The sequence below is a fragment of the Dendrobates tinctorius genome, unplaced genomic scaffold, assembly GCF_039654945.1.
Source record: "Dendrobates tinctorius isolate UK_male_01 unplaced genomic scaffold, ASM3965494v1 ptg000014l, whole genome shotgun sequence".
NCBI classification, from domain to species: domain Eukaryota; kingdom Metazoa; phylum Chordata; class Amphibia; order Anura; family Dendrobatidae; genus Dendrobates; species Dendrobates tinctorius.
Window position 1 is genome coordinate 2,008,232 of NW_027361682.1, and position 25,408 is coordinate 2,033,639.

The 25,408-nt window shown below is 48.2% G+C and overlaps 1 protein-coding gene across 2 annotated transcripts; it reads left to right on the forward strand.

The window, feature by feature from the left end:
* The first annotated feature begins 2,564 nt into the window (after nucleotides 1-2,564).
* LOC141074175 (oocyte zinc finger protein XlCOF29-like) lies at nucleotides 2,565-25,270 on the forward strand. Of its 2 annotated transcripts, XM_073561711.1 has the most exons (6): nucleotides 2,565-2,962; nucleotides 17,757-18,074; nucleotides 18,151-18,209; nucleotides 24,242-24,385; nucleotides 24,515-24,900; nucleotides 24,982-25,270. In XM_073561711.1, the coding sequence occupies exons 4-6, from the start codon at nucleotides 24,314-24,316 to the stop codon at nucleotides 24,992-24,994; spliced, it is 471 nt and encodes a 156-aa protein (XP_073417812.1). In that variant the 5' UTR covers nucleotides 2,565-2,962; nucleotides 17,757-18,074; nucleotides 18,151-18,209; nucleotides 24,242-24,313; the 3' UTR covers nucleotides 24,995-25,270. The 2 variants fall into 2 exon arrangements, with proteins under 2 accessions (XP_073417812.1, XP_073417821.1); XM_073561720.1 differs by lacking the exons at nucleotides 17,757-18,074; nucleotides 18,151-18,209.
* The last annotated feature ends 138 nt before the right edge of the window (nucleotides 25,271-25,408 follow it).

Genomic DNA, 25,408 nt, shown 5'->3' on the forward strand with positions numbered 1-25,408 from the left:
GTCGGTTGCTCTCTATTATGATGACTGTCGGTTGCGCTCTTATGAAGACTGTTGCTGGCACTTTTATGGTGACTGTCGGTTGCTCTCTGTTATGGTGACTGTCGGTTGCTCTCTCTTATGATGACTGTCGGTTGCTCTCTCTTATGATGACTGTCGGTTGCTCTGTTATGGTGACTTTCGGTGGCGCTCTCTTATGATGACTGTCGGTGGCACTCTCTTTTATGGTGACTGTCTGTGGCGCTCTCTTCTATGGTGACTGTTGGTTGCTCTCTTTTATGATGACTGTCAGTTGCTCTCTTATGATGACTGTTGGTTGCTATGATGACTCGGTTGCGCTCTCTTATGACTGTCGGTGGCGCTCTCTTTTATGATGACTGTTGGTTGCTCTTTTATGATGACTGTCGGCTGCTCTCTTTTATGATGACTGTTGGTTGGGCTCTGTTACGATGACTGTCGGTTGCTCTCTGTTATGGTGTGTGATGCAGTGACCCCTGTGACAGCTAGGGGGAGCTGTATGGGACATGCATGCAGGCGTTCTTTTATGGTAATAGGGAAAATGGTGACCGTCAGGGTTATAAATGGCCGATATGTATCACAGGGGTGGGTGCCCTGTGATGGAAGCCGAATCTTGTTGTGATTAGCAGATCTACTGCTAATGAGGTTTTTTGTTTTATATGGGGCGGCTTTCAGGTGACTTGGTGAGATGGGAGGGACCAGTCACCTACAAACCCACCCAGGGGCGTGGGTCTGAAAGCCCAGGATAAATTAGCCTGCTTGTGTCTGTGTGAAAGAGGACCTGTGATGAGGTCATAGCCATGTGATCCACCGGTGTGTGTGACTACGGACCATATAAGGTGACCAGGGTAGGTCACAGGGGGAGAGTGCCTGGATCGGATTGGTCTGTGTGGAAGGTCCCGAAAGGCCACGTGTGAGAGCAGCGTCTGTGACAGACTGCGTTTGGAGAGCCACTGTCCGGCTGTGGTTCTGGAACCATGAGGCGGCCTAGTGAATAAGGCACTGTCCGGAACGGTGAGCCCAGTGCGGCTGCTCCCCTGAGAGAAAGGAATTAGGCCGAGTTCACACGTGGCGTTTTTTCCGCGTTTCCGCTGCGGTTTTAACCGCGCAAACGCGAAAAATAAGCATCCCATGCATTCCTATGGGATTCCGCAATGCTGTGCTAATGCTGCGGTTTTTACCGCGGCGGAATCGCTTTGTGGTAAAAACCGCAGCATGCTCATTAATTTGCGGAATCGCGGCGATCCCGCACCCATAGGAATGCATTGTTCCGCTTACTTTCCGCATGTGGCTGTGCACACCATGCGGAAAGTAAGCAGAACATTTACGGATGGTACCCACGGTCCGGAGGAGAGGAGACTGTCCTCCGGGCTTTGGGTACCATATCCCTGTAAAAAATAGAATTTAAAAATAAAAAATATTGTTATTCTCACCCTCCGACGTCCCGCGCAGTCTTCCCGCTTCTCTTCACGCTCTCGTTCCCAGTAGTCCTTTGCGAAAATGCCCGCGATGGCGTCAGATCTCGCGGGATCGCGAAGTCTCGCGGTCATTCATGCGACGTCATTGCGAATTACCGTGAGACATCGCGATCCCGCGAGAACGGACGTCATCGCGGGCATTTTCGCAAAGGATTACTGGGAACGGCTGCGCGGGACGTCGGAGGGTAAGAATAACACCTTTTATTTTTTTTTTACATTCTATCTTTTACTACTGATGCTGCATAGGCGGCCTCAGTAGTAAAAAGTTGGTCACACTCATCAAACACTATGTGACGAGTGTGACCAACCTGTCAATCACTTATCCAAGCGATGCTACAGATCGCTTGGAAAACGCTAGCATTCTGCAAGCTAAATACGCATGCTAAATGCTAGTTTTTCCGCGTGAAAATCGCGAATTTAAAATGCGATTTTCCCGTGGACTGGAATTCTCGCGGTAATTTCCGCGAGAGTTCCGGTACGTGTGCACTTAGCCTAACAGCGAGTCGGTATCGGGAGCAGGAGCTCCAAGAGGTAACCCGGAAAGGGGGAATTAACAGAGAGACTGCGGAGTCTGATTGCTGGACAAAGCACAGGCTGTGTGAACACAGGGCTACGGGAGCGGAGCGGAGCTCCACTATGAACATTCGTTTGATCTGGTGTAAGACTGTTATCATTTCTTCATGCTGCCATGGTTTATGCCCTGTACAATAAACCGTATGGACTGTGTTATGTGAAAAGCCTGGGCCGGGCCTGGGTTATCTGCTGCCAAGTGCGTGTCCCCCAATGCACTCAGTGAGCGCTACCTTACAGGGGACTGTCTGTTGCTCTCTTTTATGATGACTGTCAGTGACGCTCTGTTAGGATACCTGTCGGTGGCGCTCTCTTTCTCCCCGTGAAGCTCCGCCCTCTCCTCAGTGTCGCGGCTGCGGCCAGGACGGTGACAGACGGGAGACGTCACACTCTGGTGACACTGAACAATCAGCGCTGAGCGGAAATATTTATATTACAGAAAGTGACAAGAAAAATGTAAGATTTATAAATCAGGAAAAAAGAATTTTACCCAAATCCATAAACTCTAGAGCAGAGGAAAGACCCTTCCTGTCTGACCTGTGATGTCTGCGCCATTATAACCTGCAGCCATTCCAGGAAGAAGAGGCGACTACAATGGAGACTGGAGGAGGAGCTCCCCATAGCCACTCCATTCTAGACGCCTCAGTGCTGAGCTGCCTGCAGCGGAGGGAGAATGTGAGGCCGCGCCCCAGCACTGCGACCTATCACCTCACACTGAGGGCTACAGCGGAGAGAGCGGGAAAGGAGGAGGAGCCGGAACAGCTACACACTACACTGTACACTGCGGAGCCTGCGGCCAGGACCTGTGATGACGTCACCGTCACATGATCACTACATGGGGGAGGAGCAGGAGGGGCGGAAGAGGCGACATGTAAGAGCAGGAGGAGAAGTCTGCACTGGTGAGCGGTAATGGGGGAGCAGGGACTGTGTGATAGAGGGGACAGGACACAGTCCTGGGGGAGCACTGGGACTCTGCACATTAGGGTACAGCCGGCTCCACATGTAAGAGCTGGAGGAGAAGTCTGCACTGGTGAGCGGTAATGGGGGAGCAGGGACTGTGTGATAGAGGGGACAGGACTCAGTCCTGGGGGAGCACCGGGACTCTGCACATTAGGGTACAGCCGGCTCCACATGTAAGAGCTGGAGGAGAAGTCTGCACTGGTGAGCGGTAATGGGGGAGCAGGGACTGTGTGATAGAGGGGACAGGACACAGTCCTGGGGGAGCACTGGGACTCTGCACATTAGGGGACAGCCGGCTCCACATGTAAGAGCTGGAGGAGAAGTCTGCACTGGTGAGCGGTAATGGGGGAGCAGGGACTGTGTGATAGAGGGGACAGGACTCAGTCCTGGGGGGCACCGGGACTCTGCACATTAGGGTACAGCCGGCTCCACATGTAAGAGCTGGAGGAGAAGTCTGCACTGGTGAGCGGTAATGGGGGAGCAGGGACTGTGTGATAGAGGGGACAGGACTCAGTCCTGGGGGGCACCGGGACTCTGCACATTAGGGTACAGCCGGCTCCACATGTAAGAGCTGGAGGAGAAGTCTGCACTGGTGAGCGGTAATGGGGGAGCAGGGACTGTGTGATAGAGGAGACAGGACTCAGTCCTGGGGAGCACCGGGACTCTGCACATTAGGGTACAGCCGGCTCCACATGTAAGAGCTGGAGGAGAAGTCTGCACTGGTGAGCGGTAATGGGGGAGCAGGGACTGTGTGATAGAGGGGACAGGACTCAGTCCTGGGGGAGCACCAGGACTCTGCACATTAGGGTACAGCCGGCTCCACATGTAAGAGCTGGAGGAGAAGTCTGCACTGGTGAGCGGTAATGGGGGAGCAGGGACTGTGTGATAGAGAGGACAGGACTCAGTCCTGGGGGGCACCGGGACTCTGCACATTAGGGTACAGCCGGCTCCACATGTAAGAGCTGGAGGAGAAGTCTGCACTGGTGAGCGGTAATGGGGGAGCAGGGACTGTGTGATAGAGGGGACAGGACTCAGTCCTGGGGGCACCGGGACTCTGCACATTAGGGTACAGCCGGCTCCACATGTAAGAGCTGGAGGAGAAGTCTGCACTGGTGAGCGGTAATGGGGGAGCAGGGACTGTGTGATAGAGGGGACAGGACTCAGTCCTGGGGGAGCACCGGGACTCTGCACATTAGGGTACAGCCGGCTCCACATGTAAGAGCTGGAGGAGAAGTCTGCACTGGTGAGCGGTAATGGGGGAGCAGGGACTGTGTGATAGAGGGGACAGGACTCAGTCCTGGGGGAGCACCGGGACTCTGCACATTAGGGTACAGCCGGCTCCACATGTAAGAGCTGGAGAAGTCTGCACTGGTGAGCGGTAATGGGGGAGCAGGGACTGTGTGATAGAGAGGACAGGACTCAGTCCTGGGGGGCACCGGGACTCTGCACATTAGGGTACAGCCGGCTCCACATGTAAGAGCTGGAGGAGAAGTCTCCACTGGTGAGCGGTAATGGGGGAGCAGGGACTGTGTGATAGAGAGGACAGGACTCAGTCCTGGGGGGCACCGGGACTCTGCACATTAGGGTACAGCCGGCTCCACATGTAAGAGCTGGAGGAGAAGTCTGCACTGGTGAGTGGTAATGGGGGAGCAGGGACTGTGTGATAGAGGGGACAGGACTCAGTCCTGGGGGGGCACCGGGACTCTGCACATTAGGGTACAGCCGGCTCCACATGTAAGAGCTGGAGGAGAAGTCTGCACTGGTGAGCGGTAATGGGGGAGCAGGGACTGTGTGATAGAGGGGACAGGACTCAGTCCTGGGGGGCACCGGGACTCTGCACATTAGGGTACAGCCGGCTCCACATGTAAGAGCTGGAGGAGAAGTCTGCACTGGTGAGTGGTAATGGGGGAGCAGGGACTGTGTGATAGAGGGGACAGGACTCAGTCCTGGGGGAGCACCGGGACTCTGCACATTAGGGTACAGCCGGCTCCACATGTAAGAGCTGGAGGAGAAGTCTGCACTGGTGAGCGGTAATGGGGGAGCAGGGACTGTGTGATAGAGGGGACAGGACTCAGTCCTGGGGGGGCACCGGGACTCTGCACATTAGGGTACAGCCGGCTCCACATGTAAGAGCTGGAGGAGAAGTCTGCACTGGTGAGCGGTAATGGGGGAGCAGGGACTGTGTGATAGAGGGGACAGGACTCAGTCCTGGGGGGCACCGGGACTCTGCACATTAGGGTACAGCCGGCTCCACATGTAAGAGCTGGAGGAGAAGTCTGCACTGGTGAGTGGTAATGGGGGAGCAGGGACTGTGTGATAGAGGGGACAGGACTCAGTCCTGGGGGGGCACCGGGACTCTGCACATTAGGGTACAGCCGGCTCCACATGTAAGAGCTGGAGGAGAAGTCTGCACTGGTGAGCGGTAATGGGGGAGCAGGGACTGTGTGATAGAGGGGACAGGACTCAGTCCTGGGGGGCACCGGGACTCTGCACATTAGGGTACAGCCGGCTCCACATGTAAGAGCTGGAGGAGAAGTCTGCACTGGTGAGCGGTAATGGGGGAGCAGGGACTGTGTGATAGAGGGGACAGGACTCAGTCCTGGGGGGCACCGGGATTCTGCACATTAGGGTACAGCCGGCTCCACATGTAAGAGCTGGAGGAGAAATCTGCACTGGTGAGCGGTAATGGGGGAGCAGGGACTGTGTGATAGAGGGGACAGGACTCAGTCCTGGGGGGGCACCGGGACTCTGCACATTAGGGTACAGCCGGCTCCACATGTAAGAGCTGGAGGAGAAGTCTGCACTGGTGAGCGGTAATGGGGGAGCAGGGACTGTGTGATAGAGAGGACAGGACTCAGTCCTGGGGGAGCACCGGGACTCTGCACATTAGGGTACAGCCGGCTCCACATGTAAGAGCTGGAGGAGAAGTCTGCACTGGTGAGCGGTAATGGGGGAGCAGGGACTGTGTGATAGAGGGGCAGGACTCCGTCCTGGGGGAGCACCGGGACTCTGCACATTAGGGTACAGCCGGCTCCACATGTAAGAGCTGGAGGAGAAGTCTGCACTGGTGAGTGGTAATGGGGGAGCAGGGACTGTGTGATAGAGGGGACAGGACTCAGTCCTGGGGGAGCAGCGGGACTCTGCACATTAGGGTACAGCCGGCTCCACATGTAAGAGCTGGAGGAGAAGTCTGCACTGGTGAACGGTAATGGGGGAGCAGGGGCTGTGTGATAGAGGGGACAGGACTCAGTCCTGGGGGGCACCGGGACTCTGCACATTAGGGTACAGCCGGCTCCACATGTAAGAGCTAGAGGAGAAGTCTGCACTGGTGAGCGGTAATGGAGGAGCAGGGACTGTGTGATAGAGGGGACAGGACTCAGTCCTGGGGGAGCACCGGGACTCTGCACAATAGGGTACAGCCGGCTCCACATGTAAGAGCTGGGGGAGAAGTCTGCACTGGTGAGCGGTAATGGGGGAGCAGGGACTGTGTGATAGAGGAGACAGGACTCAGTCCTGGGGGAGCAGCGGGACTCTGCACATTAGGGTACAGCCGGCTCCACATGTAAGAGCTGGAGGAGAAGTCTGCACTGGTGAACGGTAATGGGGGAGCAGGGGCTGTGTGATAGAGGGGACAGGACTCAGTCCTGGGGGGCACCGGGACTCTGCACATTAGGGTACAGCCGGCTCCACATGTAAGAGCTAGAGGAGAAGTCTGCACTGGTGAGCGGTAATGGAGGAGCAGGGACTGTGTGATAGAGGGGACAGGACTCAGTCCTGGGGGAGCACCGGGACTCTGCACAATAGGGTACAGCCGGCTCCACATGTAAGAGCTGGGGGAGAAGTCTGCACTGGTGAGCGGTAATGGGGGAGCAGGGACTGTGTGATAGAGGGGACAGGACTCAGTCCTGGGGGAGCACCGGGACTCTGCACATTAGGGTACAGCCGGCTCCACATGTAAGAGCTGGAGGAGAAGTCTGCACTGGTGAGCGGTAAGGGGGGAGCAGGGACTGTGTGATAGAGGGGACAGGACTCAGTCCTGTGGAGCAATGAGACTCTGCACATTAGGGTACAGCCGGCCCCATATGTAAGAGCTGGAGGAGAAGTCTGCACTGGTGAGTGGTAATGGGGGAGCAGGGACTGTGTGATAGAGGGGACAGGACTCAGTCCTGGGGGGCAGCGGGACTCTGCACATTAGTGTACATCCGGCTCCATATGTAACAGCTGGGGGAGAAGTCTGCACTGGTGAGCGGTAATGGGGGAGCAGGGACTGTGTGATAGAGGAGACAGGACTCAGTCCTGGGGGAGCACCGGGTCTCTGCACATTAGGGTACAGCCGGCTCCACATGTAAGAGCTGGAGGAGAAGTCTGCACTGGTGAGCGGTAAGGGGGGAGCAGGGACTGTGTGATAGAGGGGACAGGACTCAGTCCTGGGGAGGGCACCGGGACTCTGCACATTAGGGTACAGCCGGCTACACATGTAAGAGCTAGAGGAGAAGTCTGCACTGGTGAGCGGTAATGGGGGAGCAGGGACTGTGTGATAGAGGAGACAGGACTCAGTCCTGGGGGAGCACCGGGACTCTGCACATTAGGGTACAGCCGGCTCCACATGTAAGAGCTGGAGGAGAAGTCTGCACTGGTGAGCGGTAAGGGGGGAAGCAGGGACTGTGTGATAGAGGGGACAGGACTCAGTCCTGTGGAGCAATGAGACTCTGCACATTAGGGTACAGCCGGCCCCATATGTAAGAGCTGGGGGAGAAGTCTGCACTGGTGAGTGGTAATGGGGGAGCAGGGACTGTGTGATAGAGGGGACAGGACTCAGTCCTGGGGGGCAGCGGGACTCTGCACATTAGTGTACATCCGGCTCCATATGTAACAGCTGGGGGAGAAGTCTGCACTGGTGAGCGGTAATGGGGGAGCAGGGACTGTGTGATAGAGGGGACAGGACTCAGTCCTGGGGAGCACCGGGACTCTGCACATTAGGGTACAGCCGGCTCCACATGTAAGATCTGGAGGAGAAGTCTGCACTGGTGAGCGGTAATGGGGGAGCAGGGACTGTGTGATAGAGGGGACAGGACTCAGTCCTGGGGGAGCACCGGGACTCTGCACATTAGGGGACAGCCGGCTCCACATGTAAGAGCTGGAGGAGAAGTCTGCACTGGTGAGTGGTAATGGGGGAGCAGGGAATGTGTGATAGAGGGGACAGGACTCAGTCCTGGGGGGCACCGGGACTCTGCACATTAGGGTACAGCCGGCTCCACATGTAAGAGCTGGAGGAGAAGTCTGCACTGGTGAGCGGTAATGGGGGAGCAGGGACTGTGTGATAGAGGGGACAGGACTCAGTCCTGGGGGGCACCGGGACTCTGCATATGTAAGAGCTGGAGGAGAAGTCTGCACTGGGGGAGCAGGGACTGTGTGATAGAGGAGACAGGACTCAGTCCTGGGGGGCACTGGGACACTGCTCATGGTCTTTTAAATATTACCCCCTCCCTTTTTTTTTTTTTTTCCCCTCCCAATCCAACTTTACTACCTATACTGGGTAACTCATGTATATGGGGTTAATATCATCCACATCCGCCCTCTTTTCTGTACATCCTGGTATATCTGACCCTGTGCAGTTGTGACCACAGGGTCAGTTAAATTGGCCGCTCTGTGTTCACTTCTATATTGTTGTGTTTATTATTTTTTTAGTGATTGTGACAGGGTCACTGGTATTGTGTGTTAGGCGAGATATGTGTCATGGAGATTGCTTTCCTCCGTGATCTAGAAACCCATAAGTTTCTTTTCTGCATTCTATGTGCTGAAAGAGTTAAGCGGCCATGTTATGGACAGATTTTTAAGTGAGTAGGTAAAGAGATGGGTGGGATGCCTACTCACCATATCTCCACCTCAAGGGTGTGGCTGGGGAAATGTCCAGCCAGTTTTTTGTCCTCCATGTTATGTGGAGGTAAGGAAGTCTCCATACTGAACGAGGCTGAAGTTGTTTTTTTATTTGTCAGTTTCTTATTCGGCAATTTTTTCTTTTCTGTATGTTTAACAACAAAAAATAAGCATCACAATAATAAAAAACAACGCAGCGAGGTGCGCTGATGTGAATACACTGAAAATAAGCGACAAATTATAAAACTGGCACGGAAATGGGCATCAACGTGGGCTCCAAACGGCGTTAAAGGGTTAAATGATTTTGAGCCACTGATATCGCACTGCAGACATAGAGAACAGGGAACCCCACATGAAAACAGGTCTCTTCACCCTGGGTAAAATGGGTTCTGAGCATCAGAATTGGCATCAAAGTGGACAAACGGTAGATTTTCACAGGTTTGAATAAGTGATGTTTTTAAGGGGTTAAACGATTTTGGGCCACTGGTGTTACCCTATGAATACACAGATGGTGATTCTCCACATCAAACCCAGGTCCCCCTGGCCTAGCCCAAATGAGTTCTGGGTATCAAAGTTGGCATCAAAGTGGGTTAACAGCCAATTTTTGCAGATTTGAATAAGTAACTGATGTTTTTAATGGGTTAAATGACCTTGGGCCACTGATCTCACACCACCATTACATACACAGTAAGGCTGGAGACACACTAGCGATTTAAAAATTGGTCCGATTTTGATGCAGGAGAGTTGAGTGAGTGTAATACAATTGTCATGCGCGTTTCATGTGTTTTTTTTTTTTTGTGAGTACAATCCGATTTTACACACCTAGCATCCGATTTACATCTGAATGCAGTGCGATTGCTATCCGACTGCAATGTGATTTTTAACATGAGCTTTTACATAGAGAAATGTCCTAAATCATTTTCACAGTTTTAAAATGAAATATTCTTCAAAAGACACACACACATCTATATCTATAAAACGGAGTGTGTGTGTGTGTGTGTGTTTATCACCAACCAATCACTAAGCATCTCTCATTTTACCAGAGCTGTTCAAAAGAAGCTGAGCTGTGATTGGTTGCTATGAGCAAGTTTTCCCACATGACAACACCAGGGCTGTGGAGTCGGTAAGCCAAACCTGCGACTCCGACTCCCACATATATTGCTTATATTTAAGTGAAAAATTTATTGTAGTACAATGTGAACATCAGACATTTAATCATTTCTATGATCCAATAATCAAGATATTTAGATAGAACATAATATCTATTTATTGGAATACAACTTTAGAACCCAAAAAACTGTAATAAATTGTAAATATGTAATACACTGTATAATATCGATTACATACATACGGTACAGACTAAAGTTTGGACACACCTTCTCATTCAAAGAGTTTTCTTTATTTTCGTGACTATGAAAATTGTAGATTCACTCTGAAGGCATCAAAACAATGAATTAACACATGTGGAATTATATAATTAAAGTGTGAAACAACTGAAAATATGTCTTATATTCTAGATTCTTCAAAGTAGCCACCTTTTGCTTTGATTACTCCTTTGCACATTCTTGGCATTCTCTTGATGAGCTTCAAGTGGTAGTCACCAGAAATGGTCTTCCAACAGTCTTGAAGGAGTTCCCAGAGACGCTTAGCACTTGTTGGCCCATTTGCCTTCACTCTGAGGTCCAGCTCACCCCAAACCATCTCAATTGGGTTCAGGTCTGGTGACTGTGGATGCCAGGTCATCTGGCGTAGCACCCCATCACTCTCCTTCTTGGTCAAATAGCCCTTACACAGCCTGGAGGTGTGTTTGGGGTCATTGTCCTGTTGAAAAATAAATGATGGTCCAACTAAACACAAACCGGATGGAATAGCATGCCGCTGCAAGATGCTGTGTTAGCCATGCTGGTTCAGTATGCCTTCAATTTTGAATAAATCCCCAACAGTGTCACCAGCAAAGCACCATCACACCTCCTCCTCCATGCTTCACGGTGGGAACCAGGCATGTAGAGTCCATCCGTTCACCTTTTCTGCGTCGCACAAAGACACGGTGGTTGGAACCAAAGATCTCAAATTTGGACTCATCAGACCAAAGCACAGATTTCCGCTGGTCTAATGTCCATTCCTTGTGTTCTTTAGCCCAAACAAGTCTCTCTTGCTTGTTGCCTATCCTTAGCAGTGGTTTCCTAGCAGCTATTTTACCATGAAGGCCTGCTGCACAAAGTCTCCTCTTAACAGTTGTAGAGATGTGTCTGCTGCTAGAACTGTGTGGCATTGACCTGGTCTCTAATCTGAGCTGCTGTTAACCTGTGATTTCTGAGGCTGGTGACTCGGATGAACTTATCCTCCGCAGCAGAGGTGACTTTTGGTCTTCCTTTCCTGGGGTGGTCCTCATGTGAGCCAGTTTCTTTGTAGCGCTTGATGGTTTTTGCCACTGCACTTGGGAACACTTTCAAAGTTTTCCCAATTTTTCGGACTGACTAACCTTCATTTCTTAAAGTAATGATGGCCACTCATTCTTCTTTACTTAGCTGCTTTTTTCTTGCCATAATACAAATTCTAACAGCCTATTCAGTAGGACTAGCACCTGTGTATCCACCAGACTTCTGCACAACACAACTTATGGTCCCAACCTCATTTATAAGGCAAGAAATCTCCACTTATTAAACCTGACAGGGCACACCTGTGAAGTGAAAACCATTTCCGGTGACTACCTCTTGAAGCTCATCAAGAGAATGCCAAGAATGTGCAAAGCAGAAATCAAAGCAAAAGGTGGCTACTTTGAAGAACCTAGACTATAAGACATACAGTATTTTCAGTTGTTTCACACTTTTTTGTTAATTATATAATTCCACATGTGATAATTCATAGTTTTGATGCCTTCAGAGTGAATCTACAATTTTCATAGTCATGAAAATAAAGAAAACGCTTTGCGGTGTGTCCAAACTTTTGGTCTGTACTGTGTGTGTGTGTGTGTGTGTGTGTGTGTGTGTGTATAATATATATATATATATATATATATATATATACACACCTTAAGAAGATGTGCTGAATGCAGTCTATTTATTCCAACTATCAATTGATGTTGATGTTACTGAAGACAAGCAATGCCTGTCCTGGGCGTCCTTTTGGGCAGCTATGAGGTGTACCTGACTGGTGCTAAAAAAAAAGGAGTGTTAGTCTGTGTGCTATCCGGCTTTTATTCTTTTTGGTACAGATAAGATATGGATAAATGGATAGAGCAGATTTCTAATCTGCTTTTGCTATTGAAAACATTATCTATGAGCTCAAAAACCTTTCAGGTGATGCAGTTTTTTAAAAAGCTGATCTGCTTTTGCAACTGAAAAACGTATCCTCAAAAAACGCAGCAAAAATGCTGTGTGTGAATGTAGCCTTAGATCAGGAATACAACAGCCATTTATAGGACATTTCATAACTTTCCCAAATTCCTATGAAAAATATTCAGCACATTCTGCACTGAACTACTGTACCCAATTTATTATATATTTTAGGAGTCGGTCCATTTTATACCGACTCCACCAAAATGAGCATCAACTCCACGACTCTGACTCCACAGCCCTCACAACACCTCAGCAGGCACTGACTGGGTGGGAGAAATCTAGCATCCCTGGGAACATAAGCTCCCAGCTATTGTCTGCCCCCCAAGAAAGGAGCAGAGAGCACATGACAGAAATGAATCGCCCCCTCCTCTATTACTGCTGCGCTCTATTGTTACTGGCGTAGAAAATCGCATCATTAGTGGCCGCACACAGAGCCACACTGCCAGGTTACATAACATCACATCTCCAGGAACTCCCTGCTCAGCGCCATCCAGCTCGGGACTATGGGATGAAGAATGTGTGATGGGTATATGGGCATGGGACTGTGGGATGGAGGATATACAGTATATGGTCACTGTACTACGGGATGGAGGATATGTATGATGGGCATGGGACTATGGGATGGAGGATGTGTGATGGGTATATGGGCACTGGACTATGGGATGGAGGATATGTATGACGGGTATATGGGCACGGGACTATGGGATGGAGGATATGTATATGGGCACTGGACTATGGGATGGAGGATATGTATGATGGGTATATGGGCACGAGACTATGGGATGGAGGATATGTATGACGGGTATATGGGCACAGGACTATGGGATGGAGGATGTGTATGATGGGCATGGGACTATGGAATGGAGGATGTGTGATGGGTATATGGGCACTAGACTATGGAATGGAGAATAGTCTTTATAATTTGTTATAACTAACCACAGTTAGTTATTGTGCCCAGGCAACGCATCTTAGCACCACTCCTGGTTTCAAACTGTATTTGCCCCAGATATGGATTACTGTGTGGGACAGAACGCTGGACATGGGTATATGGTTGTTTTTTTTTTTTTGTTTTTTTTTAATTTATTCATTACAGGAGAACGAGGGTGTTGTATGAATTAGCTGGATAATAAAGATGGCAAACTGTCTTTAGTGTTTTATTTCATTAAAATACTTCATTCTGGCTGTGTCTTCATTGACCCTGTAACAACTGTAGGATTAGTAATGGTTGTGTGTCTTATTGACACCTCTCCACTACTAGGCCGGGCTTGACGTGACCTTACAATACAAAAGTCACATCAACCCCCAAGCTATTACCCCACTTGCCACTGCTACAGGGCAGAGGGAAGAGCGGCTATGTGCCGGAATTGACGCACCTTACAGATGTGCATTTCCGGGGGGGGGGGGGCTGAGAGCTGGTGTTTGTAGCTGGGGAGGGTCAATATCCATGGCCCCTTTCTATACTATGTATATCAGCCTGCAGCTGTCTGTACAGCATTTTCTGGGTATTATAAGGAGACCTCACATCATTTTTTTTTTTTTTTTGGGGGGGGGGTGGGCCCCCTACTTTAATAGCCAGTAAAGGCCAAATATTTAGCTGTGGGCTGATATTCATAGCCTGGGGAGAGCCATGGGTATTAACCCTTTCCTAGGCTATAAATATCGGCCCCCAGTCGCTGGCTTCCCCTCTCTGGATTGGAAAATTGCGTGGGAACCATTTTTTTCCATTAAAAGAATCTTTTATTAATTACATACATGTCCACTAATTTGCACACACACTACTAATTGTATTGGTCACTAACATATACATATCTAACTATTTTGCATCTATTCACTGTATGTAAACCATGTCTCCAATCCTGTCTGCTCCTGCAGTGATTTTACAGAAGCCGACAAATTACTGGCTATTCTTCTATCGATCTCTCTGCAATATATATATATATATATATATATCAGTGCCTACAAGTAGTATTCAACCCCCTGCAGATTTAGCAGGTTTGATAAGATGCAAATAAGTTAGAGCCTTCAAACTTCACACAAGAGGAGGATTTATTAACAGATGCATAAATCTTACAAACCAAAAAGTTATGTTGCTCAGTTAAATTGTAATAAATTTTAAACATACAAGTGTGGGTCAATTATTATTCAACCCCTAGGTTTAATATTTTGTGGAATAACCGTTGTTTGCAATTACAGCTAATAATCGTCTTTTATGAGACATGATCAGGCCGGCACAAGTCTCTGGAGTTATCTTGGCCCACTCCTCCATGCAGATCTTCTCCAAGTTATCTAGGTTCTTTGGGTGTCTCATGTGGACTTTAATCTTGAGCTCCTTCCACAAGCTTTCAATTGGGTTAAGGTCAGGAGACTGAATAGGCCACTCCAACACCTTGATTTTTTTGCCTCTTGAACCAGGCCTTGGTTTTCTTGGCTGTGTGCTTTGGGTCGTTGTCTTGTTGGAAGATGAAATGACGACCCATCTTAAGATCCTTGATGGAGGAGCGGAGGTTCTTGGCCAAAATCTCCAGGTAGGCCGTGCTATCCATCTTCCCATGGATGCGGACCAGATGGCCAGGCCCCTTGGCTGAGAAACAGCCCCACAGCATGATGCTGCCACCACCATGCTTGACTGTAGGGATGGTATTCTTGGGGTCGTATGCAGTGCCATCCAGTCTCCAAACGTCACGTGTGTGGTTGGCACCAAAGATCTCGATCTTGGTCTCATCAGACCAGAGAACCTTGAACCAGTCTGTCTCAGAGTCCTCCAAGTGATCATGAGCAAACTGTAGATGAGCCTTGACATGACGCTTTGAAAGTAAAGGTACCTTACGGGCTCGTCTGGAACGGAGACCATTGCGGTGGAGTACGTTACTTATGGTATTGACTGAAACCAATGTCCCCACTGCCATGAGATCTTCCCGGAGCTCCTTCGTTGTTATCCTTGGGTTAGCCTTGACTCTTCGGACAAGCCTGGCCTCGGCACGGGAGGAAACTTTCAAAGGCTGTCCAGGCCGTGGAAGGCTAACAGTAGTTCCATAAGCCTTCCACTTCCGGATGATGCTCCCAACAGTGGAGACAGGTAGGCCCAACTCCTTGGAAAGGGTTTTGTACCCCTTGCCAGCCTTGTGACCCTCCACGATCTTGTCTCTGATGGCCTTGGAATGCTCCTTTGTCTTTCCCATGTTGACCATGTATGAGTGCTTTTCACAAGTTTGGGGAGGGTCTTAAATAGTCAGAAAAGGCTGGAAAAAGAGATAATTAATCCAAACATGTGAAGCTCATTGTTCTTTGTGTCTGAAATACTTCTTAATACTTTAGGGGAACCAAACAGAATTCTGGTGGTTTGAGGGGTTGAATAATAAATGACCCTCTGAATAAACTTTTCACAATTTAAAAAAAAATTAAAGAAATAACATTCTTTTTTGCTGCAGTGCATTTCACACTTCCAGGCTGATCTACAGTCCAAATGTCACAATGCCAAGTTAATTCCGAATGTGTAAACCTGCTAAATCTGCAGGGGGTTGAATACTACTTGTAGGCACTGTGTATATATATATATATATATATATATATATTCAACAGCACAGGAAAAAATATGGTGCAAAGCCTCCCAGGCACGTACCAGTCCTTGTAAATAGAAATATATATATATGTGTGTGTGTGTAATATATATATACACACACACAGAATTGAGATATACACTTAGACTATTGTTATCTAACCTGTCACTCTGTGATTAAACTGTACGCGGCAGATCATTTGCCAGCTTAAGTTTTATCTAATATATATATGTGTTTTGAAAAATATTTCATTTTAATTGTGTGTAAATGATTTAGAACATTTCTCTATGTAAAAGCTCATGTTAAAATCACATTGCAGTCGGATAGCAATCGCACTGCATTCAGATGTAAATCAGATGCTAGGCGTGAAAAATCGGATTGTACTCACATGACAATTACATTACACCCATTCAACTCTCCTGCATCAAAATCAGACCGATTTTTAAATCGCTAGTGTGTCTCCAGCCTCAGGTTCCCGTTTCACTTAGCGATGCACTAGCGATCCCGACAACGATACGACCTGGTAAGGATCGCTAGTAAGCTGCCAAACAGCCAGATCTATTCAGCGATGCGGCAACGATCCAGCGATCAAACACAGAGATGCATGCTGGCCAGCGGGACGCTGACGATGAAAAATGGCCCAGGACATTCCTGCACGATCAGCAATATCCAGCAGGGGGGCCGGTCGCTGCTGTGTGTCACATGTAGCGAGATCGCTGTTGCATCACAAAAATTAGCGATCTCGCTATGTGAGACGGGGCCTTTACTGTGTATGTAATGGTGGTGTGAGATCAGTGGTCCAAGGTCATTTAACCCCTTAAAAACAGTTACTTATTCAAATCTGTGAAAAATTGGCTGTTTGCCCACTTTGATGCCAATTCTGATGCCCAGAACCCATTTGGACCAGGCCGGAGGAACCTGGGTTTGATGTAGGCCATCACTATCTGTGTATTCATAGTGTGACATCAGTGGCCCAAAGTCGTTTAACCCCTTAAAAACATCAGTTACTTAATTCAGACCTGTGAAAATTGGCTGTGTGCCCACTTAAATGCCAATTCTGATGCCCAGAACCCATTTGGGCCAGGCTGGAGAGACCTGTTTTTGATGTGGGGCTCCCTGTTCTATACGTCTGCAGTGTGCTATCCGTGGCCCAGTCATTTAACACTTTCATTAATGCCCTTAGGTGCCCACTTTGATGCCCATTTTTGTGCCAGTTATATAATTTTTGTCGCTGATTTTAAGTGTATTCATAGAATCATAGAATCATAGAATCATAGAATCATAGAATCGTAGAGTTGGAAGGGACCTCCTGGGCCATCTGGTCCAACCCCCTGCTCAAAGCAGGATTCGCTAAATCATCCCAGTCAGATGTCTGTCCAGCCTCTGTTTGAAGACTTCCATTGAAGGAGAACTCACCACTTCTCGTGGCAGCCTGTTCCACTCATTGATCACTCTAACTGTCAAAAAGTTTTTTCTAATATCTAATCTGTGTCTCCTCCCATTCAGTTTCATCCCATTGCTTCTAGTCTTTCCTTGTGCAAATGAGAATAAAGTTGAGCCTTCTACAATGTGACAGCCCTTTAGATATTTGTAGACACATATATCTTTATATATGTATTTGTAGACACATATATCACATATTCACATCAGGGCACCTCGCTGCATTGTATGTCTATTATTTTGATACTTATTTTTTGTTGTTAAACCTATAAAAAAACAAAAGAAAAAATTGCCGAATGAGAAACTGACGAATAAGAAACCAACTTCAGCCTCGTCCATACTGAAGCTCCTGTGAGAGCTGCCATATGTGTTGTCCCAGAAATGCTGGACAGGACTGTGTATGAACTGTTTATTTTCTTTTGAGTCAGGCTGTTTTTTTGTTACCATTTTGGTTTTTATGGTTTATGATACAATTACCACCCAGAGACTTTAACCCCACATGTGCCTGTGTCTACCTCAAGGAGCAGCTTATTGAGCCAACCATCCTCAAGTGGTGCTTCGGATGCAGGCAAACGTCCCAGGAACACAAGTAGCAGTGGGGGACAAATCGAATGTCCTGGGTTAAGGCAGCTACAGAGATGGAGCAGCGGTCGGACAAAATGTAGGAGCTACTCAAGCACCTTATCCTGACCCAGCAGCAAAAGCACCAGGTACAGCAGGAGACTAATAATTTCCTAATACAACAGCAAAGGCAGATGGGACTCCTTGCTGGAAATGTCCGCAGCAGAGAAAACGCCCCCCTCCCACATAAAGGTGATGACTCGTGAATCCGGAAAACGGTAAGATGAGCCATGCAAAAGATGACCCCAGGGTGATATAGAGGCATTTTTGACTGTTTTTTTTAATGGGTTGCAGAGCGGAAGAGGCTGCCTCTGGAGCAGAGGGCGTGGAGTTGCTGGCCCCCTATCTGACAGGTGAACACCTGAAAGCCTATTTTGACTTGACCTTGCAGGATGCACAGGAATATGCCAAGTTTAAAACGGAGATATTGGCATGCTTTAGGGGTCACTACTGTATGTCTGTCAGAGCCCAAAGGTTTCATCACTGGGTGTATTGTGGTGACAAACCTTCCCACTAACGAATGTTGACTTGTTAAATTTGATCCAGAAATGGTTATCGCTGGAGTCCTCCACTCCAGCACAGATATTCAAGCGGGTCTTCATGGGTAGATTTATTCACTCTCTCCCCAGAACGGTGCAGACCTGGGTTGTCTAAAGAGACCCCAGAATGTGGACGACCTGGTGGGCCTCGTAGAAAGGTATCAGGTGGTCGAGATGTCCCTGAGGAAGCCAGGGGGTAATCTATACTGGGATACCCAGCGAGAGCCCGAGTCCCAAAAGAGCGGTAACAGAGCCACCACTGGTGGGAGTCCGAGGTCCCAAGGAGCCACTAAGGGGCTACCAAAGGTTTCTGGTAAAGTCCTGATCTACTGGCAGTATCACGGTACTGGACACATAGCGACCCGTTGTCCTATGTCTGCCGAGCAGATGTATTGTAGCCTAGGCAGGTACTGCTCATATTATGCCTACCCAGCCTGCAGTGTGGACTATCAGCCCGGAGAGGGGCCGCAGTCGTGCCCCGGGACCTTAAACGGAGTACTGGTATCAGGACTCTTAGATTCCGGGAGTTGATCACAGTGAAACGTGGGCGTACGCTGTATCCACGGGGATGCCAAAGACTACCCGGTTTCCAGAGTGTTGATTAAAACGAGCTGCGGTTCGAAGTTCCATGAGGTCGGGGTAGTCAGAGACTTAATACACCCAGTGATAATTGGGCGGGACTTCAGCCTATTCTGGGACCTGTGGGGAAAGGCAGGGTTGCCCAGTAGCTCAAGCAGGACTCAACGCCACACTGAAGAATCCCTGTCACAGGCGGAGAAGTAACCCTTGTTTGTCCTAGCTAGTGATAAGGACAAAACGGTGACCAGTGAAGCCAAGATTCCGATACTGGGGGTTTCTGGGGAAAATTCTGGGTCTGCTCAAATGTGGGATTTTACCCTCAAAGGGGTCTTTGAAAATGTCTGTGGTTGATGGGGTTGCGCAAGAGCCAGGGGCTGACACGAGGTACCTACACATTGCAGTCAATAGCAAATTGCTGTATAGAGTGACTGTACTGAAGGGAGGTGAGATAGTGAAGCAGCTGTTGGTTCCAGGGTCATACCAGTGGAGAGTTCTAGATATGGCCCATTCGCATGTTTTGGGGGGGACATCTGGGGGTGGATAACGCGCAGGAGAGAATTCTGCAGAGGTTCTGTTGGCTGGGATGTTATTGGGAGATACTGAATTATTGTAGGTCCTGCCCCACCTGCAAGATAACCGCTACTTCTGCGCACTTCCGAAGTCTTCTAGTCCCGTTACTGGTAATAGAGATCCTGTTTGAGCGAACTGCCATGGACCTAATAGGTCCTTTAGTTAAGTCTGCACAAGAGCACCAATATATCCTATTGGTCATGGACTATGCGACCCGGTACCCTGAAGCAGTACCCCTAAGGAACTCTTCGGCTAAGAGTATCGCCTGGGAACTTGTACATATTTTTGCTAGGATAGGCCTGCTGAAGGAGATTCTGACAGACGAGGGAACCCCCTTCATGAGCATGGTAATAAGCTCTGTAGGGTCCTCCAGATTGCCCAACCGTGAACCTCAGTGTACCATCCACAAACCGCTGTCCTAGTAGAGCGCCTCAATAAAGCCTTGAAAGCCATGCTCAAAAAGGTCATTAAGAAGGACAGTCGAGACTGGGACCTGCTTCCGTTTCTGCTCTTTCCCATCTGAGAAGTTCCCCAGGCCTCTACTGACTTCTCGACATTCGAGCTCCTGTATGGTTGACATTCTCAAGGGATCCTCGAAATCGCTAAGGAAACGTGGGAAGCTGTGGTCATGCCACACCGGAGCATCATAGAACATGATGCCTAACTGCAGGAGAGAATGGTGAAAGTGATACCTATTGTGAAGGAGAAACTTCTCCAGGCACAGGCAAAGGTCTATTACCGATCAGCAAGGCTGAGGCAGTTCCAGCCAGGGGACCACATGCTAGTGCTTATCCCCACAATGGAGAGCAAGTGCCTAGCCTAGTGGCAAGGCCCAGGTGATGGAAAAAATGGGGAAGTAACTTAAAAGTTACAACAGCTGGGGTGAAAGACCTGGTACGGTTTCCATCATGTGAACTTGCTCAAACCCTGGCAAGATCGAGAATCACTGGACATCACTTCCCTGGGAGCCAATCCTAAAGTCACCGAGGATGACATCACCATTGCAGAGACTCTGATGCCGGCCCAGAGGCAACAGAGACGGGAGTTGTTGCAGCAGAATCGGGACCTATTGTCAGAGTTGCAGGAGCATACGCAGGTGGTCGAGCATAACATGTTGACAGAACCGCAAATAAAGGTGAACCTCAAGCCCTATAGAATTCCAGAAGCACGGAGAGAGGTAATATCCAATGGGGTGAAAGAGGAGTTGAAAAGCAGATGATCGAGTCCCATGGTGGTGGTTCTGCAACGACTACCACAAGCTGAATGAAGTCTCTAGCTTTGATGCTTACCTGATGCCTCTTGTGGACAAACTTAGAGAAACTTGGACACATGAGGTAGACTACAACCCTGGACCTGATATGAACGGCTATTGGCAGACCCCCATGTTCCAGAGTGCTAAGGAGAAGACAGCCTTCTCGATGCCTGATGAGTGCTTTCAATACACCAGGATGCCCTTCGATCTGTAGGGGGCCCCTGCCACCTTCCATAGGGCAATGAATCGGATCCTGGCTCCGCATAAGTATGTTGCAGCGTACCTCGATGACATAGTGGTCTTTAGCCCTGACTGGGCTAGTCATATGCCAAAGGTACAGGCGGTTCTGGACGCTTTAAAAAAATGTGGGCTTCACGTTAAATCCGAAAAAATGTGCCATAGGGAGGGAAGAAGCCAAGTACCTAGGCTATGTTGTCGGGAGAGGTGAAATTAAGCCGCAAATGAACAGAAACAAGGCGATTCAAGAGTGGCAGCAACTGCTTTCCAAGAAGCAAGTGAGGGCGTTTTTTGGAATTGTTGGGTACTCTTGGCGATTCATTCCGTGTTTCGCTATAATCGCTGCGCCTTTGACAGATCTTCTTAAAGGCACCAAATCGATGATAGTTAAATGGACTGATGACACAGAGATGGCATTCCAAATGGAAAAGAACATCCCATTCTGTATTTCAGCCGGGAACTACGCCATCATCGAGGAGTGCCTAGCCATAAAATGGGCCATGAATACATTCGGGTGTTATCTACTAGGCAGTAGGGTCAAACTTGTGTGCGATCGTGCCCCTCTGAGATGGTTAATTGAGAAAAAGGGTAAGAACGCCTGGGTGACTAGGTTGGTCTTAGGCCTCCATGATTTCAAGTTCAATGTAGAACACAGGCCCGGGAAGTCACATGGGAACGCAGATGCCCTCTACCAAATTCCCTGTTTGGTGCCGGAAGGTGCCAAAGACACCGGCTTTGAGCAGAGGGTGAGAATATATGACGGGGTCACTGGCACTGTATGTGAGGGGAGATATGTGTCATGGAGATTGCTTTCCTTTGTGTTCTATGCAAACTGCCTCTTCAGAAAGGAAGAGGACTTTTACTCTACAGCGCCACCTATTGGTAGTAGCGATCCTACAAGTCACAATCAACCCTTTAACGAGTCTTTTAATATGACTTAGGATAAAAGCCAAATCAGTTCTAGAGTTTGTGTTCTAGAAACCCATAAGTTTCTTTTCAGCATGCTATGTGCTGAAGGAGTTAAGCGGCCTTGTTGTGGTCTGGGTTTTTAGGTGATAAGGTAAAGAAATGGGCGGGACGCCTACTCACCATATCTCCACCTCAATGGTGTGACTGCGGAAAAGTCCAGCCAGTTATTTTTCCTCTGACTGTGTGTGGAGGCAAGGAAGGCTCCATACTGAATTTCCTGTGAGAGCTGCCATATGTGTCGTCCAAAAAGTGTTAGGCAGGACTGTGTATGAACTGTTTACTTTCTTTGAAGCCAGAAAGGCTGTTTATCTGTTATTATTTGGGGTTTTTGGTTCATGATGCAATAGACCACCCAGAGACTTCAACCCCACATGTGCCTGTGTCTGCCTCGAGGAGCAGCTAAGTGAGCCGATGTTCCACATCATTAGTATTCTGTATATGCTTGTGTATAAGCCGAGTTTTTCAGCAACCCCCCCCTTGGCTTATAGACAAGACATTGAGACAGAAAAGATGGTAGAAGAGGGGGAGCGGCAGAGAAGTGGGTCGCAGGAGCCAGCGGCTGCGGCTAAAGCCAGTTCCGCTGCTAAAGAAAAATGAATATTCACTGCACTGGCAATGAATATTCATTTCTCTATCACACACTGTTACAGCCCCATCCACCGGCTGCTAGCAACTGCCGGGCTATCACTGGTTTCCACTCATTAGAGTAATTAATATTCACCCTTCTCCACTTCCATAGGTGTGGAGAGAGGTGAATATTCATTCCTCGAATGAGCTGGCAGGGCTGTGGAGTCGGAGTCGGTGCTCATTTTGGTGGAGTCGGAGTCGGTATAAAATGGACCGACTCCTAAAATATATAATAAATTGGGTACAGTAATTCAATGCAGGATGTGCTGAATATTTTTTCATAGGAGTTTGGGAAAGTTATGAAATGTCCTATAAATGGCTGTTATATTCCTGATCTAAGTCTACATTCACACACAGCGTTTTTCCTGTTTTTTGAGGATACGTTTTTCAGCTGCAAAAGCTGATCATCTTTTTAAAAAACTGCATCACCTGAAAGGTTTTTGAGCTCATAGATAATGTTTTCAATAGCAAAAGCAGATTAGAAATCTGCTCTATCTATATATCCATTTATCCATATCTGTCTATCCATATCGTATCTGTACCAAAAAGAATGAAAACCGGGTAGTACACCAATATATATTCTGTTCTATCTAAATATCTTGATTATTGGATCATAAAAATGATTAAATGTCTGATGTTCACATTGTACTACAATAAATTTTTCACTTAAATATAAGCAATATATGTGGGAGTCGGAGTCGTGGAGTCGGTGTAAGGGAAATTGAGGAGTCGGAGTCGGAGTCACAGGTTTGGCTTACCGACTCCACAGCCCTGTGAGCTGGGACACGAGATTGCCCGGCCCCAGGAGCTGCTAGCACCTGAACAAGATGCTCTGAGGTGCGCAGGGAAGGTAAGCAGGATTTTTTTTTTTTTTTTTGTAATGCTTTTCTCATGGGGGCCAAGCATGCAAGGATATGGATGAGGAACCATGCATGCAAGGATAATAAGGAGCCATGCAGGCAAGGATGGGAATAAGGGGCCATGCAGACAAGGATGGGGATAATTAGCCATGGAGACAAAGATGGGAATAAAGAGCTATGCAGACAAGGATAGGGATGAGGTGACAATGCATATCCGGCTAATACTGGAGTCAATACGTTTTCACAGTTTTTCGTGACAAAATTAGGAGCCTCGGCTTATATTTGAGTCGGCTTATAAACAAGTATATACGGTAATTATGTCTCCTCTGACACATATCCCTTCTCGTTTTTCTTGATTTATGCAAGGCTTTCCTGGGACATTCACCTTTACTGGGATTACAATTTTCTTTAGTTTATCTTAATGTTCTATCGTTATCTGTTACTGACGTCCCTGGTTCTGTTGTCCAGATCTCTGTGGATGTTCCCTTCGCTTTATAACTTTGTCTTTTTTTCATGGAATATTTATTTAACAAAGAGTCAGTTAATTTAGATTTTTTTTTTTTTTTTTTTTGGTGCTGGATTGGAGATATTCTGTGATAAATCTCTGTATGTGCCTATAATCATATTGTATTATACCGGGGGCAGGACGGGGCCATGACTGGATGTAGTGATCATGTGAAGCCGGTAACAGCTCCAGAGATTTCTTACATGGGATCTTTATGATGTTACATCGTCATTTTCTCCCCATTCAGGTCCCTACAATATCGGATCCTCTCAGTGGAGATCTTCTATATAAGAGAATTCTCCTGAGTGACCCTACAAGGATGGAGAGGGACAAGATGGCGGAGAGGATATTACACCTCACCCTAGAGATCCTCTTCCGGCTTACTGGAGAGGTGAGAGATTCTGATGACGTCACATTCCATCATTCTTATCTATGGGAATAACAGATGGACAGAACTGGAGAGGTGAGGACTCTGGAAATGTCTGTACTGAGATTTATTAATGTGTCTCTCCATAACCAGGATTACACAGTAGTGAAGAAGACCTCTAGGGGGCGCTGTCAGGACCCTGTGTCTGAGGGATGGGAAACACCCCTGAGCCCAATCACGGGGCCTCCACCTCACCCCCTGATACATGAGGACATCAATGACCAGAAGATCCTAGAACTCACCTACAAGATGATTGAGCTGCTGACTGGAGAGGTGACACTGCTGGGAATGCTGGGACATTATACCGTAACGCTATGGAGGGATCGGGGGATGACGGCATCATTGTATGTGTCAGGTTCCTATAAGGTGTCAGGATGTCACCATCTATTTCTCCATGGAGGAGTGGAATTATTTAGAAGGACACACAGATCAGTACAAGGACGTCATGATGGAGGATCCCCAGCCCCTCACATCACCAGGTAATAGACAGGACTAAATACACACGGCCTATAATTATCTGTAGGTAAAGAATGAATTCAGTCCCTGTATGTGTTTTTCAGTTCTATCCAGTAAGAGGACAACACCAGAGAGATGTCCCCGTCCTCTTCTTCCACAGGACTGTAAACAAGAAGATCCCAATGTTCCTCAGGATCATCAGGTAGATGAAGAGAGTGTCATGAGATCTCCCCTATGAGCTGTGAACGGCTGTGAAGGTCTTATGTTCAGTCTTGTTTTTGTTCACCCGTATAAGGGAAGTCAGATGTATAACTTGGACGGGAAATGCATCACAATACACAAGCTGGCTGGTTTCAGCAGAGGCATGACAGCATGTACAGTGCTGTGCAAATTAATTGGGACAAAGTATTTTTTTTAAGTAAAATCGTAAGTTGGTTACCAGTCAGTGATTCAAACCAGTTTTAACTGCATTGAACAGGCACTCACACATGTTCAAAGCAGTTAAAACTGGTTTGAATCACTGACTGGTAA

Coding starts and splice junctions, on each gene's coding strand:
- LOC141074175 (XM_073561711.1), top strand. CDS start 24,314: ATGGAGAGGGACAAGATGGCGGAGAGGATATTACACCTCACCCTAGAG. Junction 24,386..24,514: donor TCTTCCGGCTTACTGGAGAG/GTGAGAGATTCT, acceptor CTCCATAACCAG/GATTACACAGTAGTGAAGAA.